Here is a 17,753-nt window from a genome sequence, read left to right as displayed (position 1 = left end):
ACACACACACACACACACACACACACACACACACACCTGCACCTAGTTTAAAGTAGTGATTTTTAGAACAATCTGTCAGAGGGCTGAAGCAATCAAAGGCTTAGCACATGATGCTTTTTCAGAGATCTGGTTTGGTTCCATGTACCCTTGTCAGCAGCTTACAACTGCCTGTAACCAACTCCTCTGATCTCCCTAGGAACCTAATATGTGCATACCCTTCCTCACACCTGCATATACACACCAAAACAAAACAAAACAAAAAGGTAGAGCCAGCAAAATGGCTCTGAAAGTTAAGGGGCCTACAGCCAAACCTGAAGGTTCAATGCTGGGGACCCACATGATGGAAGTAGAGAATTGACCTCTCACAAATTGTCCTCTGACCTCCACCCATATGCCATGGCAAAGGTTTCCACACACACATGACCACACACAAAATAAAACTGAAAAACAAATCAAAAACAACTTTAGAAGCTAAAGCTGGTATAAGCCTGAACCTGAGGCAGGAGGATCACATACATAGTCAAGGCCTGTGTGTACTACAAAGCAAATTCAAGTCCAGTCTGGCAATTTACTGAAACCTTATCTCAAAAAGTGAGGTGGGGGTAGAGGGAAGGTACAGTAGGACTATAGCTCAGCAGAACATTTGTCTAGCAATCACAAGGCCCTGGTTTCAAGCCCCCCTCAAAAATTTCAGCAAAACAAAAAAACCTTAACTTTAAATCCTGTCATGGTGGCACAGACCTGTAATTCCAGCACTTGAAAGACTTAAAATAGGCTAGCCTTGGTAACACGGCAAGACTTTCTCTAACAAAAATAGCAAATCTTTAGAAATAAAACTTGAGGGCAGTGGTGGCATACACCTTTAATCCCAGCACTGGAGTTCAAGGCCAGCCAGAGTGAGTTCCAGGACAGCCAGGGCCACACAAAGAAATCCTGTCTGCAAGAAAGAGGGAGAGGGAGATAGATGGGGAGAGGGCAAAAAAAGAGGGGGTGGGAGAGAGAAAAGAAAGAACCCTTAACATGAGTATTACATGGCTTTCTCATCAATTCCTATGGAGAAGGCTATGGACAATAGCACTTATTTTCACCTATGGAAAAAAAAAAAAAAAAACACAAGCCGGTAGTGGTAGAGCACACTTTTAGGAAGCAGACACAAGCAGATTTCAGTGAATTCAAAGACAGCCTGGGGACTGGAGAGATGGCTCAGCGGTTAGGAGCACTAACTGCTCCTGAGTTCAAAACAGCAACCTTCAAATCCCAGCAACCACATGGTGGCTCACAACCATTTGTAATGAGATCTGATGCCCTCTTCTGGCGAGTCTGAAGATAGTAGCTACAGTGTACTTACATATGATAAATCTTTTTTAAAAAGGAAAGAAGGAAGAAGAAGAAGGAGAAGGAGGAGGAGGAGGAGAAGGAGAAGAGGAGGAGGAGGAGGAGGAGGAGGAGGAGGAGGAAAAGAAGAGGAAGAGGAGGAGGAGGAGGAAGAAAAGAAGAGGAAGAGGAGGAGGAGAAGGAGGAGGAAGAAAAGAAGAGAAAGGGGAGGAGGAGAAGAAAGAAAAGAAAAGAAAAGAAAAGAAAAGAAAAGAAAAGAAAAGAAAAGAAAAGAAAAGAAAAGATAGATCAGCCTGGTTTACATAGTTACAGGGAAATCTATCTCCAGAAGTCTAGATCCCGCCCCCTACAGGCCCATGGAAGAAGAGGCTCTGGTCCCGGCCCGCTTGCCGGGGCTCACTGAGGACTCCATTTCCCAGCTATCCCACTGCCGTCTGGGCTGTATCTAAGCGCCCTCTCGCGGTGCACAGCGGCGGTCTGGAGTTCCCGGCGACCCTCGCGGCAGCGGCAGACTGAGGGCGTCAGGGCACTTCGTGATGGCCGCGGCTGGTTCCGCTGCTGTGTCAGGGGCCGGGACCCCAGTGGCGGGGCCCACAGGCCGCGACCTCTTTGCCGAGGGGCTCCTGGAGTTCCTGCGACCCGCAGTGCAGCAGCTCGACTCTCACGTGCACGCGGTCAGGTGCAGGACCGGGTTGCTGGGGGCGGGGCCTAGGGAACTGGCTTTGTAGGGGCGGGGCCCCAAAGAGATACTTGATACATTCTTGAGACACTGATGTTGAGACTGGGTAAATAGGCGGAAGGGCCTGGGCGAGGCCTTGAAGTTGAGGTTGGCTTGTCTCAGTATTTGGGGAATAAGTAGAATTCGTTTCCCGCGTTCCAGTCACTGACTGTTGTAGACTTTTGTACCACTTTGCAGAGAAAGCCAAGTAGAGCTCCGGGAACAAATTGACAACCTAGCTACAGGTGAGTGAGCAGCCAGGATACCTAGAATCCCCGATCTCACTTTCAGGAACTTTGTTTTCCCAGGTTTTAGGCTAAGTTTCTGTCACTTGCTTCTCAATATCAGAATTACCCAAGGACTCCAATTTCTGGGGATATTTTAGGACAGAATGGAAGAAGGGAAGGTGTCTGGCCCACACAAGACTGCAAGAGTATTTTTCATCCCATTCCTCTCTTCCATTCCCTAAGAACAAAAAATGAGCCATTAGATGTTGGTTGTCCATTTCCTCTTCCCAGAACTGTGCCGGATCAATGAGGATCAGAAGGTGGCCCTGGATCTGGACCCCTATGTTAAGAAGCTGCTTAATGCTAGGCGACGAGTTGTCTTGGTCAACAATATTTTACAGAATGCACAGGTAAAATAATAAAATAGTAATAATAATAATAATCCCAGCAGTGCATGGTGGTGCATGCTGTAATTTCAGCATTTGGTAGGCTAAGGCAAGAAGGATGGCTTGAACTTTGAGCAGAGCCTGGACTATCAAATCACCTAGGGCTACATAGCATGACCCTCTTTCAAAAAAGAAATTCTTGTTCTTTATCCTGCTTTATGTTTTTAACACTGTGAAAACAACTATGGCGGAAAAGAGTGGTGTTAACTAAACTGATAATAAAGGCCCATACTCCCCCTCACCCCATTACTGGGCCTCAAACTAGACAAGTGCTCATAACCCAATTCTTAATTTCTAGTGGCTGTCATTTACAAGTCTGTCTTAACTTAAAGGGCTGGCTTGAAAAGAGGCAAATCCAGCTGGACATATAAGCAGGCAAATTTCTGAGTTTGAGGCCATCCTGGTCTACAGAGCAAGTTCTAGGGCTACACAGAGAAAAAACAGTCTGGGGACAGGGGGACTCAGTTAAAACCTTTTACAGCAGTCATTAGATTTCCCATCTTCCTGTCTTACAGGAACGACTAAGGCGGTTAAACCACAGCGTGGCCAAGGAAACAGCTCGCAGGAGAGCTATGCTGGATTCAGGAGTTTACCCTCCTGGTTCTCCAAGCAAATAAGCACGGGCCCGTGACCTGAGTATACAATTCTCCAACGGCTTGTCTGGTAGACATGAGAAGATTCCAGGAAAGTCTCTGTAGACCTTTGATTTTTTTGCACTATGTACTCATTCATGTAGCAGCCTCAAGAAACATACATACAGCAGGACTATTTCCTAAAGAGCCTCCATTACAGCTTGTCCATCCAAGAGTGAGCCTCTACCTTTTGGGTTTTGTTAATCTTGAGACAAGATCTCAATATGTAGTCCCCGCTGGCCTCAAACACATCCTCTTGCCTTAGCCTCCTGAATGCTGGGATTATAATGGGCATGTGTCAGGGTGCCGGGCTCAAGCCTCTATATATTTCCCCCAGAGAATATTAAGTAAATTAGGCATCGTGTGGTAGAAAATTGAGAAAACACCAGAGATTTAGTGAGAAAGTGTACTCCTATTTCTCCCTCTGCTTCACCTCAGTTCCTCTCAGAAGGTATAACCCTCCCAGGATCATCTTACACACGTTTAATGTTAGGGTTAACCCCTATTAACAAGTAACACAGCTGTTCCCTTCATTGCTACCCAAGGAGAGCATGCCAAGTAGCATGAGGATCCAAGGTCAAAGCAGAGCCTTGACAGCTAAGAGTCCTAAGCTTTTGTGATTTTTTGTTTAGACTACATATTTTAAGGGCTAGAGGGATGGAACACTGGTGATTCTTCCAGATGGCGTCCAGTGCTTAGCACCCACATGGTGACTCACAGCAGTCTCTAACTCCAGCTCCAGGGGAATCCAATGCCCTTGTCTGGCCTTTTGGGGCCCAGCACACACACACACATGATGCAGATATATATGCAGGCAAAACAACCATCCTCATAAAATGAAATTTTAAAGTTACATATTTAAGCGCCATCCTTTCCAGGCTTAGCCAGCCAGTGTTAACCATACTGTTATTCCTATTACTTGGGCCTGGGCAGTTTCCTTTACCTGTAACTTCACTTTGTTTACAACTGAGGACTTAGGTAAAGTCAAGGTAAATAATTTATCCTCTTGGCCACCCTAGCTTGACTATGTTAATATTAAGTATTGCTCAACATTATTAAATAAATGCTTGTACTGGTTATTTTAACAAAAAAATTTTATTTTATTATGGTTTCAAAGGGTTCAGGACATGGTCACATTGACCCATATTTTGGGGCCTATTTTGAGACATGAGAATGTGAGGTGATCAACCTTCCAAGAGAAGGGAATGCTGGACTCTGCCATTTATCCCTTTATTCTGTCCATGCACTGAGCTCATAAGATGCTTTCACCCCACATTTAGGGTTAATCCTTTGCAGAAAATTCAGGTATTTTAGGCCAAGCTGAAGAAATTAACCATCACAATGGTATCCTAGGGATCTATTACTTTTAATTTACATAATTTAAAACAGCAATCTCAATGTTTATAATAAAAGATTCAACTTGAATTCTAACGAGGTGTATAGAAGCCAAAAGTAGTTGCTCCATATTGAAGAAAAATAAAACCAAAAGCCCTAGGAGGAAGTACTTTCATCATTTTTCTTAGAAAAAAAAAATTCCCAAATACTCATCAATGACAGTTTACAACATTTCAACAAAAAGTACTTGGTTGGGAGTGGTTAGGTTTAAATATTGGGAATGTGTGGCATTCTGCTTCCTTACAGACAGACAGAGGGCATACGCAGTCACAAATGGGAGACTTCTAGCTGCTTGGCCACTATCAAAACAGTAGCGTTTTTTTCTTTACAGTTTGTTTCCCTTCCTGCTGTCTCCCTATGCCACAGAAATGCCGCTATCTAAAGCCCCATGGTGGCTGGCTTAGCCTCTCTTCCCTTGGGGGGGAACAGTAAAGGGAAGGTCACTCCTGAGTCTCCATGCTTTCTTCTTCTTCTCCTTGAGGTGGTTCTTCTGTGTTCTCCTCCTCTTCCTCCCCCTCCTTCTTCTCAGGTGGCTTCTCATAAGCCTTTTCTGAAGGTGTCACAATCACTCCATCCCAGGTAGATATTTCAGAAGCAAGATCTAGAAGAAACAGGGATAAAACCCACTTCATACAAATATCCCAGTAAACAAGATAAGCTATATTCATTAATATTAGACCACCTTTAGATACAGCTTCTCTATAGTTCAGAACCCCTGGACCACACCACAGAGATAACTTACAGCTGGCATCCCCCTCCTGGCCAAGGATCTTCCTAAAGCCTCCATGGGAGAGAATTCGAACCAGAGTCTGAGCTGTGTAGCAGACCATATCCTGAAGAACAAGGAGGGGGAAATGAGCCAAAATAAATAGACTATACATGACTAACATCCGTGTGAAACAGGTCCCCTCGTCCTTGGCCTTCTGGCCAGAACCCCACTCATTTCATGGCTGTCTTAATACCTGTTGTTCTAGGGTCATAACTGTGTGTACCCTGAAGTTGCCACTCTCACAGGGGTCAGTGATGCCCACTGACCCTGGCAAGAACAGTCCTGCAGCCAGAATCTGCAAGCAGCGCCTGAAACACAAAGACACTTAGAAAGCATACAAAACAGCTTAGAACCAAAACCCTGAGAAGTGTGTTATACCTGTAAGCCACATTCAGGGCCAAAGGCTGTCTGGTGGGGTTGTTCATTACAGCATAGTGCCCCTGGAAGAGAGGAAGTCTGGTAGGTGTGCTACCATCTGGTAATTCCATATTCAAACAAACTAAAACTTCAAGTCATGAGGAATACTAGCAATAACAAGCTGACAGCAGTAACTACGACTGCCCTGAGTATTAACACCTCAGTCAAACAGTGGACTTCCGGTCTCCCAGACTGTTCACTCACTCACTACACTTTCCTGTCTCCCCACATAACCCCGACTGTCCTCTAACTCAGAATACTCTCTTTAAGACTGACCAAAATTTTTTTAAGCTTCACTGAATTTCTGATGTTGATAGGTTTAAGAGTAATGAAGCTTCCTGTGTTTGTGCACGCCTTTAATCCCAGTACTATGGAGGCAAAGGCAGACCTGAGTCTGAGGCCAGCCTGGTCTACAAAGCGAGTTCCACAACAGCCAGGACTGTACAAAGGAACCCTACTTCAAAAAAGATGGAAAGAAAGAGAGAGAGAACAGAAAAAATAAATAAATTTACACAAAGATGACACCAGTGCACCCCTGTTCCTTTGTATAGTACTGGCCAGTGAACTAAGGACTCTCACATACTAGTGAAGCACTGTACACAGGCTACACCCTCAGCATCCCCTTTTTACTTACAAGTAGGTCAAGGATCCAGGGTGTGAGAGGCTCAAAGCCAGGAAAACGAATCCGTAAGTCCTTTAGCAATCTTATGAGAACTTTAACTCTGAATAAGAGACCCAGGAATTAAGAGATAATAAAATCATATTAACATTTCTGCACAAGTTAGGAGTCAAAGCTGACTGTATTATTTAGAGAATTATATATACAGTGCCTACCAGCTGGCCCAGCAAAGAAAGGCATTTGTACCCTAAGTCTGACAAACCTGAGTTCAATCCCTAAGACTCTCAGAAGAGAACTCAGACTACACTGCACGCACACACAACAAAATTCTATATGCACATATATATTTTAGGTAAAAACATCACATCACATCTGAATCAGAGAGAGTAGGGGGCCTGTACTATTTGTTATTCACGGTTGTTGGATTACAGGTCAAAGCCACTACACTCCTCAGAAAAGATGATTTTATACAAATGACCAGTGAGACTCACGTGGACTGAGAAGCATTCTCTTCAAACCAGCGGGCATGCCGGATGGCTGCTAAGGCGCTCTGCAACACTTTGATGTCCACTGAAGACAAGTACAACAGGCTAAAAAACTTTCCTATTACGTGTGCAGTATATTCAATCCCAATCAACACCCATGCACAACTGTGGCAAGGCTAAAGCAGCAAGCCATTTGTCCAAACACTGTTGTTCCTCCCAGCCAAATCTGAAAACATGCAACACACTTATCTTTTCCAGTAATCTATTTCCCTTCACAAATATTTATACAAGCTTTTACTTTTTTTTCCTTCTCACTCTGGCCCCACTCGCTCTGGCCCAAAGGTTTAGTACATGTAAGTACACTGTAGCTGTCTTCAGACACCCCAGAAGAGGGCATCAGATCCCATTACAGATGGTTGTGAGCCACCATGTGGTTGCTGGGATTTGAACTCAGGACCTCTGGAAGAGCAGTCAGTGCTCTTAACTTTTTTTTTTTTTTTTTTTTTTTTGGTTTTTCCAGATGGGGTTTCTCTGTGTAGCCCTGGCTGTCCTGGAACTCACTCTGTAGACCAGGCTGGCCTCGAACTCAGAAATCCACCTGTCTCTGCCTCCCGAGTGCTGGGATCAAAGGCGTGCGCCACCACTATCCAGCAAGCTTTTTTTATTTTATCTTTTTCTTCCATTGTTTTTCTCCTGTAATCCTTTTTAAGACTTTGAAAATGTTGGAGATGGGTTCTATCTATGCTTTGATTCAATCAGGAATCTGCAGGTCCAGATGCTGAAGGTCCTTGTCCCCAATTGGTTTCTGGTTGATCAATAAAAATGCCAAAGGCCTATGGCTGGGTACAGGGTGGGACAATTAGGGTTGCTCCAGTAGGATGCAGAGAGGAATGGAGGAGAATACCAACCAGCATTGTGAGATTGCGGGTGAGTGACCACTGGCCACTTTCCTGGCTGGGCATAGGTAGCAGGGGAGGTTTAGGAGTGCCCAGCCTTTGAGGTAGCCAAGGCATTTTAAAAATAAGCTAATGTGTCTTTCATTTTCAGATCCAAACGAGAGCTCCTGGACGGGTGCGAGAGTGCCATCTGCCAGGGCCAAAGTGGTATAGCAAAAACTCCCACAACAGCCAAGTCACTAGGAAGCTGGTAAAACTGACTAGAAATGACAGGAAGGTAAAACTCCTTTACAGTGACAAGATACTGACATTTCCACAAAGTGCCAAAGCTTGGCTGTCTATACCTCCTAGCCCCCACCCCCATACTTCTCAGCAATGGGGAGAGGGGGAGACTTACAATGGAGTTCTGGATCCAGTTTCCGGAGATTGGGGGGCACTGTTGTAATGAGAATTTTCACCGTAGCATCAGAAGAGCTAATTTCAAAGCCAGTTTCATTAGTCAGCATGGTCAAAACTAAAAGAACAAAATAATCAAGATGTAAAACATAATTGTTCTCTTTTGAATTTTTAAAAAATTATGTTTTATTTAGAGCACATGAGACTGGGAACACTCACACTCCTATAGAGACCAATGGACAGCCTTTAGGAATCAGTTCTCTCCTTCTACCATGCAGGTCTGATGGAATGAATTCAAGTCATCAAGCTTGGTGGCAAGCACTTTTTTTCTTTTTTGGTTTTTTCGAGACAGGGTTTCTCTGTGTAGCCCTGGCTGTCCTGGCACTCACTCTGTAGACCAGGCTGGCCTCGAACTCAGAAATCCGCCTGCCTCTGCCTCCCGGAGTGCTGGGATTAAAGGCGTGTGCCACCACCGCCTGGCTGGCAAGCACTTTTAACCCTCTGAGCCATCTAGCTTTTGAGACAAGATCTCATGTAGCTCGGGCTGCCTCCCAACACATTATGAAGCCAAGGATGACTTTGAATTCCTCCTCCCTCGACCTCACCCGTCTTGAGTAGAAAGAAGCATGTGCCAGCAAAGCTGGGTATGTAATGCTGACTACTGATCCACTCTACCAACTAAGCTGTATCAACCCTGCCTTCATTTTGTTTTGTGACATAAGGTCTTTCTATGTATACAGTTCAGGCTGGCCTTAAATTACCAATCCCCCTGCCCAAGTTTTCCAATGCTGGGGTTATAGGTGTGCCACATCTGATTAAACAGGTCAGTTTTCTGGCAGTGGGTTATTTAGGTTTTGAGACAAGATGTGTATGTGTATATATATATATATATATATATATATATATATATATATATATATATATATATATTCGAGACAGGGTTTCTCTGTGTAGCCCTGGCTGTCCTGGCACTCACTTTTAAAAGTGCATATATATATGTATTGAAGGCTGGCCTCAGACTTCAGATCTTCCTGCCTATGCTTCCAAGTATGTAATAAGCATGTATCACAAAGCATCAGTAAGAGCTTGGATACCAGTAAGTGGAAGGAGGCAGCAAGGAGACCATCACTAGCACTAGACCAACCTAACTACATAAAAGAGGTAGGGGAGCGAGCAGGACAGGACAGGACATGAGACCTCAAGCAACAAGGGGCCTGAATATGAAGCTCAGTGGCAAACTGACTGCCCAGCATATGAGAGGTGTGGTGTTCAACCTCAGCAGCACACACACACACACATACACACACACACACACAAGCAATACACCTCTAAGCTGAGGGTTATTTCTGAATTAAAAACAGCAGTCAAGAGTTCAGTGGTGCATCCGTATCTATGATCCTAGCACTTGGGAGGCTCAGACAGGAAGAATGTAATTTGAGGCCAACCCGAACATTAGTGTAAGTTTATCTCATAACCCACCTTTCATAATAAAATAAAAACTGAATACCGGAGAGACTCCTGCTAACCCCTAACCCACACTGCCTACTATTTGTAAGACCAGCTGCTGTGGCCACCACTACATACATATTTAGCAACAAACTCAAATTCAAACCTTCTGAGGGATCCTGTGCCCTTAGGCTTTCCACGACTTTGTTCCCCAGGGCAGCAACAGCTTCCACTAGATTGGAGAAAAAGGACATAAATGTAACAGTAATGTATTTCATGTAGATTTCCTCTATTTTTTTTAAAAGATTTATTTATTTCATGTATGTGAATACACCATTGCTGTCTTCAGACACACCAGAAGAAGGCACTGGATCCCATTACAGATGGCTGTGAGCCTGGGAATTGAACTCAGGGCTTCTGGAAGAGCAGTTAGTATTCTTAACTGCTGAGCCCAATTTCCTCTATTAGTAAACAACTAAGCATCTCTATTTCTACCCCACAGACTGAAGCTTACTCAACTAGAATGAACACTCTTACCAGTGCAATAAAAGAATTTGAATGACTCAGGGAACAAGAATTCTCGAGTATACACGAGTATCTTTTTTTGGTTTTCTTTTGTTTTTGTCTTTTGAGACAGGGTTTCCCTGTGTAACGGTAACCTCGAGCTCAGATATCTGGCTGCCGCTGCCTCCCCCCGTGCTGGGACTAAAGGTGTGCATCACTACTACCTTACCCGTGTACACCACCGCCGACAACAACAAACAAACAGACTGGTATGATGGTATACACCTTTAATAACACTCAGAACATAGAGACAAGCAGATCTCTGCAAGCTGGAAGACAACTAGGGCTACATAGTGAGACCTTGTTTCAAAACAAACAATAAGTAAATAATATATTTGCTCTTTTCCTTCCATACATTCACACACAAATAATGATGAAATAAACAAATGAATCTGGGCTTCAATTATTACTAGCCTTAAATCTAATCTCAATGCTTAGGAAAGTGGGCTGGGGTGGCTGGAGAAATGCCTCAGGTTAAGAGTGCTTGTTCCTCTTGTAGAGGACCTGGGTTCAGTTCCCAACATCCATTTAATGGTTCATAATCATCTGTAACTCCAGTTCCAGGAAATCCAAAGCCCTCTTCTAACCTCCATAAGCCCAAGGCATGTACATGGTGTGCATACATATACATATACATACATACATACATATATACATATACCCTTAACACTAATAGAAATAAATCCATTAAAATCTTTGAAAGAAGGAAAAGAAAAAGAGTGGGCTGAGACTCCTGCTAACCTCTGACCTACACTGACCTGACTGCTATGGCCACTACATATTCAGTAACAAACTCAACCCTTGAGGAACCCTGTGCTTTCAGGCATACCATGACAAGCTAGCATGCCCAAGGCCCTGTGCACCATCTCCAATGCAGAAAGATAAGAGATACACTTACATGTTGGCAGGATCTTTAGTATTACCACCAGGTCAGCCACATTGTGTCCTGTAGTCATTGTTCCCTTTTTATATGATCCTACCTGCCGGACTTCTTCAATTTGCTGTTGAAAAGAATTTCAAGTAAGTTTAAGAAAATAAAGGTGTTGAGTCCTCATAGAACCATTTCAGCTGCTTCTTAATACTCAGATTTGGAAGCAGTAATGATAAAATCACATCCCCAGATAACCACGGAGAGCCCTGGGCATGGCTAGCTGACCAGTGATATAATCTTGTCCTCAAGATCAGGAATTCCAGAATTCTCTGTACTTTTCCATTTTAGGCTTTGATTTGGATAACAGACAACTGAAAGATTAACAGGCAAGAGCCAAGTAAATTTCCATACCACCAGGGATGCCCCTTCTTAGGATTAAGTCATCAAAAACTCACCACTTCAAATGTTCCTGGGGCCACAATCAAGTTGTCAATCACATTGTTGATTTTTGTCACCAAAGAGAGGATGGAAGCCTGAAAACATCACAAAGCAAAAATACCCTAAAGCCAAAAATTACACACAATATGTATTTAATATCATCATCATCACCAGACTCCCCACATACAATAAGAAGGAAGATGAATAATTACACACCCAGAGGAGTTTGGGCTCTGACAGCATTATTGATGGGAATCAAACCTAAAGGCCTCAAGTGACTACCACTGGCTTGTAATCGCAGGCGAGACAGCACTCTCCTTAACTAGATAGAGTAATAGGATAGAGTTTAACTCCAGGCTTTTAACACAGCCCAAGGAAAGCACATACCTGCTCAGCAGAATTGGGGGCAAGGTCCTGATTCCTCTTCAGCAAGGCTTCACTGAAGGAGGTTTCATCAGGTGCTGGCTTGACCCGGGGAAAAGCCATTTCACACTAGACCAGAAAACAAGTCACATTATTTATCAAAAATAATCCATAGAAGAGGGACTAAAGAGCTGACTCAGTGGTTTAAGAGCATTGCTTCCTCTTCCAGAGCTCCTGAGTTCAATTCTGAGTAACCACATGGTGGCTCACAACCATCTGTAATGGGATCCGATTCCTTCTTCTGGTGTGTAGATGTATGTGCAGGGCACTGATATACATAAGCTACAAGAATAAATCTTAAAAAAAAAAATGGATCTCTGTGAGTTTTTTGAGGCTAGCCTAGCCTGGTATATGGAGTTAAGTTCTGTACTTAGCCAGAACTAAGTACAGAAACCCTGCCTTGGGAGGGGAAAAAAAAAATTGAGAAAGAAAATACATAAGATTTTGTTTTTTTTGATACTACAACAGGAAAAGAAAATTGTTATATCCTTGTAATCCCAGCCCTTTGAAGAAAGAGACAGGAGAACTAGCAGTTCAAAACCAGCTTCATGAGATCTGGTCTCAAAAATATATAAACAGCCGGGCTCGTGGTGGCGCACGCCTTTAATCCCAGCACTCGGGAGGCAGAGGCAGGCGGATTTCTGAGTTCGAGGCCAGCCTGGTCTACAAAGTGAGTTCCAGGACAGCCAGAGCTATACAGAGAAACCCTGTCTCGAAAAGCCCCCCCTCCCCAAAAAAATATATATATAAACAGGATTGGCAACAAAGGCCCTGAGTCATCAATTCTGGGACTGCTTGTGGACGTTGTACATCGTGGTGCGCACTAGGCTCCGCACCACGATGTACAACGTCCACAAGCAGCCTTCAGCTTCCTCTGGTACTAGGCATATGTGTGGTGCACATACATACAGACACATACACATAAATCTTTAGAATTAAAAAAACAAAAAAACGGGCCGGAGAGATGGCTCAGCAGTTAAGAGCACTGACTGCTCTTCCAGAGGACCTGAGTTCAATTCCCAGCAACCACATGGTGGCTCACAACCATCTGTAATGGGATCCGATGCCCTCTTCTGGTGTGTCTGAAGAGAGCAATGATGTACTCATATTTTTTTTTTTTTTTTTTGGTTTTTCGAGACAGGGTTTCTCTGTGTAGCCCTGACTGTCCTGGAACTCACTTTGTAGACCAGGCTGGCCTCGAATTCAGAAATCCACCTGTCTCTGCCTCCCAAGCGCCGGGATTAAAGGCGTGCACCACCACACCCGGCTAAAATAAATATGTCTTAAAAAGCAAAAAACTAGAAAATTCTACATTTTATTTTCCCCAGGGACCATTTCAAAGCCAGTACCCCTTACAACACTTGTTTTCAACTCCTTCAGATGTTCAAGTCCAAATACAAACCTTGTTTCTCTGTTATTTCTTTTGAGACGGGTCTTATATAAAATCACAGGCTGACCTGAACTTGCTATGTAGCTGAGGATGACTATAATCATATCTTCCTGTGTCTTCCTCCTTTGTACTCAGATTATTGGTGTGTACCCTCATACTAATATATGAAATGCTCTGGGCTCTGTGCATGCCAGTCAAGCACTCTACCAACTGAGCTACAACAGCAGCCTGAGTACTCATTACCTTTACATCAAAAGAAATAAAGGCCGGGCAGTGATGACCCTCATCTTTAATCCCAGCTCTCAGGAGGCAAAGGCAGGCAGATCTCTGTACATTCCAGGCCACCCAAGGCTATACAATGAAACCCTATCTATACACACACACACACACACACACACACACACATTACCCAGAGGCTAGAGAGATAACTCAGCAGATAAGAGTGTTTGCTACTCTTGCAGAGGAACCAGATATCCCTAGCACACCTAAGGCAGCTCACAACCTTAACAAACCTCTTCTAGCCTCCAAAGGCACCAAGCACACATATGGTAAACATATATATAGGCAAGTACTTTATACATACACATGAAATTTTTTAAAAAAGCAAACCAGGTGGCAGTGATGGCACACACTCAGGAGGCAGACACAAGCGGGATTCTGAGTTCCAGGACAGCCAGGGCTACACAGAAAAACCCTGTCTAAAAATCCAAATATAAATGAAGAAAGAAAGGAACTGATTACCATCCATCCACCATGTAATATAGTACACACTTTCAGAACTGTGGAGGCAGAGACAGGCAGATCTCCGGGTTCCAGACCAGCCACGGTTATAGATACAGACACTGTCTCAAAATAAATAAGTCCTAAAAATTATTTTTTTAAAAGGTATTTTTTAGACAAATATTACAATCAAACTGTAAAGGAATTATTTTCCCTACCTTGCTTACTCTGTTTTCTATGTTTTGTTTTTGTTGAGACAGTTCACTATAGTAACCCAGGCTGACTTTGAACTCTGAACATGGTCCTACTGCTCAGGCTTCCATTTCTGGGATTACAAAAGGATTACAGTCTCTTTAAAGACTGCTGGTGAACTGGCTTGTTTTTTTTAATATTTATTTATGTGTATGTGTGAGTGCCACAGTGAATGTATATGCATCCTGTGTGCAAGAGCCTGTGGAAGTCAACAGGGACATAAGATCCTTGGAAATAGCCGGGCGTGGTGGCGCACACCTTTAATCCCAGCACTTGAGAGGCAGAGGCAGGTAGATTTCTGAGTTCGAGGCCAGCCTGGTCTACAGAGTGAGTTCCAGGACAGCCAGGACTACACAGAGAAACCCTGTCTCAAAAAACCAAAAAAAAAAAAAAAAAATCCTTGGAAATTAGAATTACAGACAGATGTGCACTGTTATGCAAGAACTGGAAAAAATGTGTATCTTCCACTAGAGCCATGCTATACCTGCAGCTATAAGTAGATAGTGATATATAATAAGTACAATAATAAAATAAAATTAGATGTTAGGGATATAGATCTAGCATGTTCAAGGTCCTGGGTTCAAATCTCTAGCACTCATACTAAGTAAATAAAAATTTACGGGCTGGTGAGATGGCTCAGTGGGTAAGAGCACCCGACTGCTCTTCCGAAGGTCCAGAGTTCAAATCCCAGCAACCACATGGTGGCTCACAACCATCCGTAACAAGATCTGGCGCCCTCTTCTGGAGTGTCTGAAGACAGCTACAGTGTACTCACATGCATAAAATAAATAAAAATAAATCTTTAAAAAAAAAAAAAAAAAAATTTACACCAGATGTGGGAATGCATGACTGTAATTCCAACATTCAGGAGGTTGAGGCAGGAAGATGGTGAATTTGCAGTCAACTCGGTATACATAGAGTTCCAGGCCAGCCAATCATACAGAAGACCCTCACTCAAACAAAGAACAGATCCACTCTTGAATCCTACTCCAAACAGTATCTGACTCCATTAACAAGGAGATTCTGGGCTCCATTTCTACACCTGTAAGTGAGCAGTCGCCAGGAAAGTCCTCCAAAGCCAAAATACTCACCAAATAGAAATCAAATGGGATATGGGGCACAAAAGGCCTGAACCTGAAACATGAAAACAACCCAAAGTTATTCAAGCAGAAAGCACGAGAGAGGTACTCAATGCACCAACCAATTCTGTCTTAAGAATTCGAAAGTTTCGGAGCTGTGTCATTCTTAGCAAAAGGTCAAATCCACTTAGTAGGACATCAGGAAAAGAAATGCTTTTCGTGACTTTCATGAATGAAATGAAATAGAACAATCTACTCCAAACCCCTTTCTACTGAAACAAACCAAGGCAAAGATGCAAACAACCACACTCACCCTCCACCAGGCCCTCCTCTGGAACCAAAGCGCCCACCACGACCACGTCCTCTGTCACCCCTAAAAATACATACATTTTACTCTCAATTCGCTGCAAAAGGTCTCCATCACACCACCAATGTTATTTCAATTTGACTTACCTTGACCGCCTCCAACTACAGAAGTGGATAGATATTTCATGCTCACTTCTCCCGGATTCCAAATGGTGCCCAATGACATCCTAATTCTGGACTTTTTCTTTTTCTTGTTCTTGAGACGCAATCTCATGTATCTCCTGCCTTACCTCCCAAGTGCTGTGAGTGCAGCTTTCGACACCACACTCCACTTCTAATTCAGGATGTTATCAAAACTCACATCAGGAAAATACGAGTTTCAGAACCTGATATACATACCCCTACTAAGTATCCTACGATCGTGAGGCACACCAGTCCTAATATGCACAGTCAAGTGACTTATCATTTATTAACACAGCATTAACAGTTACGAGGCATGTACTATTGGTCAAACACTAGGTACCAGAAAATTGCGCAACGCTCCAGCCTGCTCACTGTGCACGGAGGGAGATCTTCCTGGGCCGTTAAGACCTCTCCTCCATCCCCTCCCGGCCCCCGAGACCCAGGTATCAACACAACTTCCCCAGCTGGGCCCCGACCCCCTCGGGGCCCGATTCCCGGAGTCCGCCAGCCTCCTCCTGCTCCACTTCCCCCCCCCCCCCGGTCAGGCTTTCCGCCGGCCGCCCAGATGCAGGCCTTGTTCCTCCGACTCCATTTCAGCCAGCCCCCCGAGACTTCGGCTGGAACTTTCAAGCACCTCTGTCCACTTACCTCATGGCTCGCTTAATCCTGAACAATGGAGGCCTCTCAACCGCTCTTCGCTGGGAAGAACTAGGCTGGCTGAGAAACGTCTGGCCGGCGTGTCCCAACAAACGCCTGCGCGATAGGCTCCCGCCTCACTCCGTCCCGCGCGTTTATTGGTTAATGCAGCAACCAATGAAAAATGCCCTATAAAGGAGCTAGCCAATAAGAAGACATAACAGGGATGAAGGCAATTTTCCCCACTGACAGTGGAGGGCGTTCAGAAGTTGAGGCGGTGAATGGTAAGGTCTTCTATGGAAAAAAAGGTAGCCTGATCAGTGGGTAGCAGAGTGGCGCAGCGGAAGCGTGCTGGGCCCATAACCCAGAGGTCGATGGATCGAAACCATCCTCTGCTATCGGAGGCTTTGTTTTTTTAACTATTTTGATAATCCAACTAAATTTTCCTTTCCATAACAAGAAATATAATTCTTTTTTCTTCTCCAACTTTTTTTTTTTTTGAGATAGCGTCTTGTTTGGTCGTCCCGACTTACATAATATTCGTTAGTGTAGCCCGAGCTGTCATCAAACTCAGCAATCTCCAGCGTGTGCCGCCTCACCTGAAAACATAACTTTTACCTTATGGAAATATGAGAAATAACTTAGTTCCACTTACCACCATTATTCCCTCGATAGTATTACTATTATATGATTCTTTTTATTGAAAAAATTCATACAATATATCTTGATCACGTATTTCTCTTCCCCAGTTCCACCCAGCTCCTCCCCACTTCGCTGTTAGGTGATTCTGACAAGTACTGGTGTATTACTTACTTTCGTAGGCATATATTCCTTTCAAGTAACCTAACCGCACCTTCATTAAAATAAGGAATACTTTATCGTGTTGGCAAGGTGAATCAGCAGGTATAATCGCAACAACTTAGTTCAACCTCTGAGACCCACAGTGGTGGAAGGAGAGCAGCGATTTCGGCATTTTGTTCTCCGACCTCACTATGAAGGTTGTGGGTGTGGTGACACCCATAAACACAACATAAATATAACAGAATTTAAAAAGGAAGAAGAAGAAGAAGAAGAAGAAGAAGAAGAAGAAGAAGAAGAAGAAGAAGAAGA

At 43.8% G+C, this 17,753-nt stretch overlaps 2 protein-coding genes and 1 non-coding gene across 3 annotated transcripts; 2 read left to right on the top strand and 1 right to left on the bottom strand.

The window, feature by feature from the left end:
• Positions 1-1,805: 1,805 nt before the first annotated feature.
• Positions 1,806-4,443, top strand: Snapin (SNAP associated protein). The gene is made up of 4 exons (XM_021158111.1): positions 1,806-2,014; positions 2,252-2,298; positions 2,572-2,690; positions 3,242-4,443. Exons 1-4 carry the CDS (start codon positions 1,872-1,874, stop codon positions 3,341-3,343), a joined length of 411 nt encoding a protein of 136 aa, XP_021013770.1. The 5' UTR covers positions 1,806-1,871; the 3' UTR covers positions 3,344-4,443.
• Ilf2 (interleukin enhancer binding factor 2) lies at positions 4,435-16,765 on the bottom strand. The gene is made up of 14 exons (XM_021158110.2): positions 16,656-16,765; positions 15,832-15,891; positions 15,531-15,573; positions 12,042-12,146; positions 11,672-11,749; positions 11,244-11,346; positions 9,948-10,013; positions 8,337-8,453; positions 7,050-7,128; positions 6,574-6,661; positions 5,901-5,962; positions 5,716-5,830; positions 5,496-5,586; positions 4,435-5,354 (listed from the first exon to the last, which is right to left on the bottom strand). The coding sequence occupies exons 1-14, from the start codon at positions 16,658-16,660 to the stop codon at positions 5,194-5,196; spliced, it is 1,173 nt and encodes a 390-aa protein (XP_021013769.1). The 5' UTR covers positions 16,661-16,765; the 3' UTR covers positions 4,435-5,193.
• A 204-nt stretch (positions 16,766-16,969) lies between these two features.
• Trnam-cau lies at positions 16,970-17,041 on the top strand. The gene has a single exon. It is a non-coding gene; the product is annotated as a tRNA-Met (tRNA).
• Positions 17,042-17,753: the final 712 nt, after the last annotated feature.

Source organism: Mus caroli, chromosome 3, assembly GCF_900094665.2.
Source record: "Mus caroli chromosome 3, CAROLI_EIJ_v1.1, whole genome shotgun sequence".
NCBI lineage: Eukaryota > Metazoa > Chordata > Mammalia > Rodentia > Muridae > Mus > Mus caroli.
Note: the sequence above shows the minus strand (reverse complement) of the source record. Positions and strands in the feature narration are given on the sequence as shown.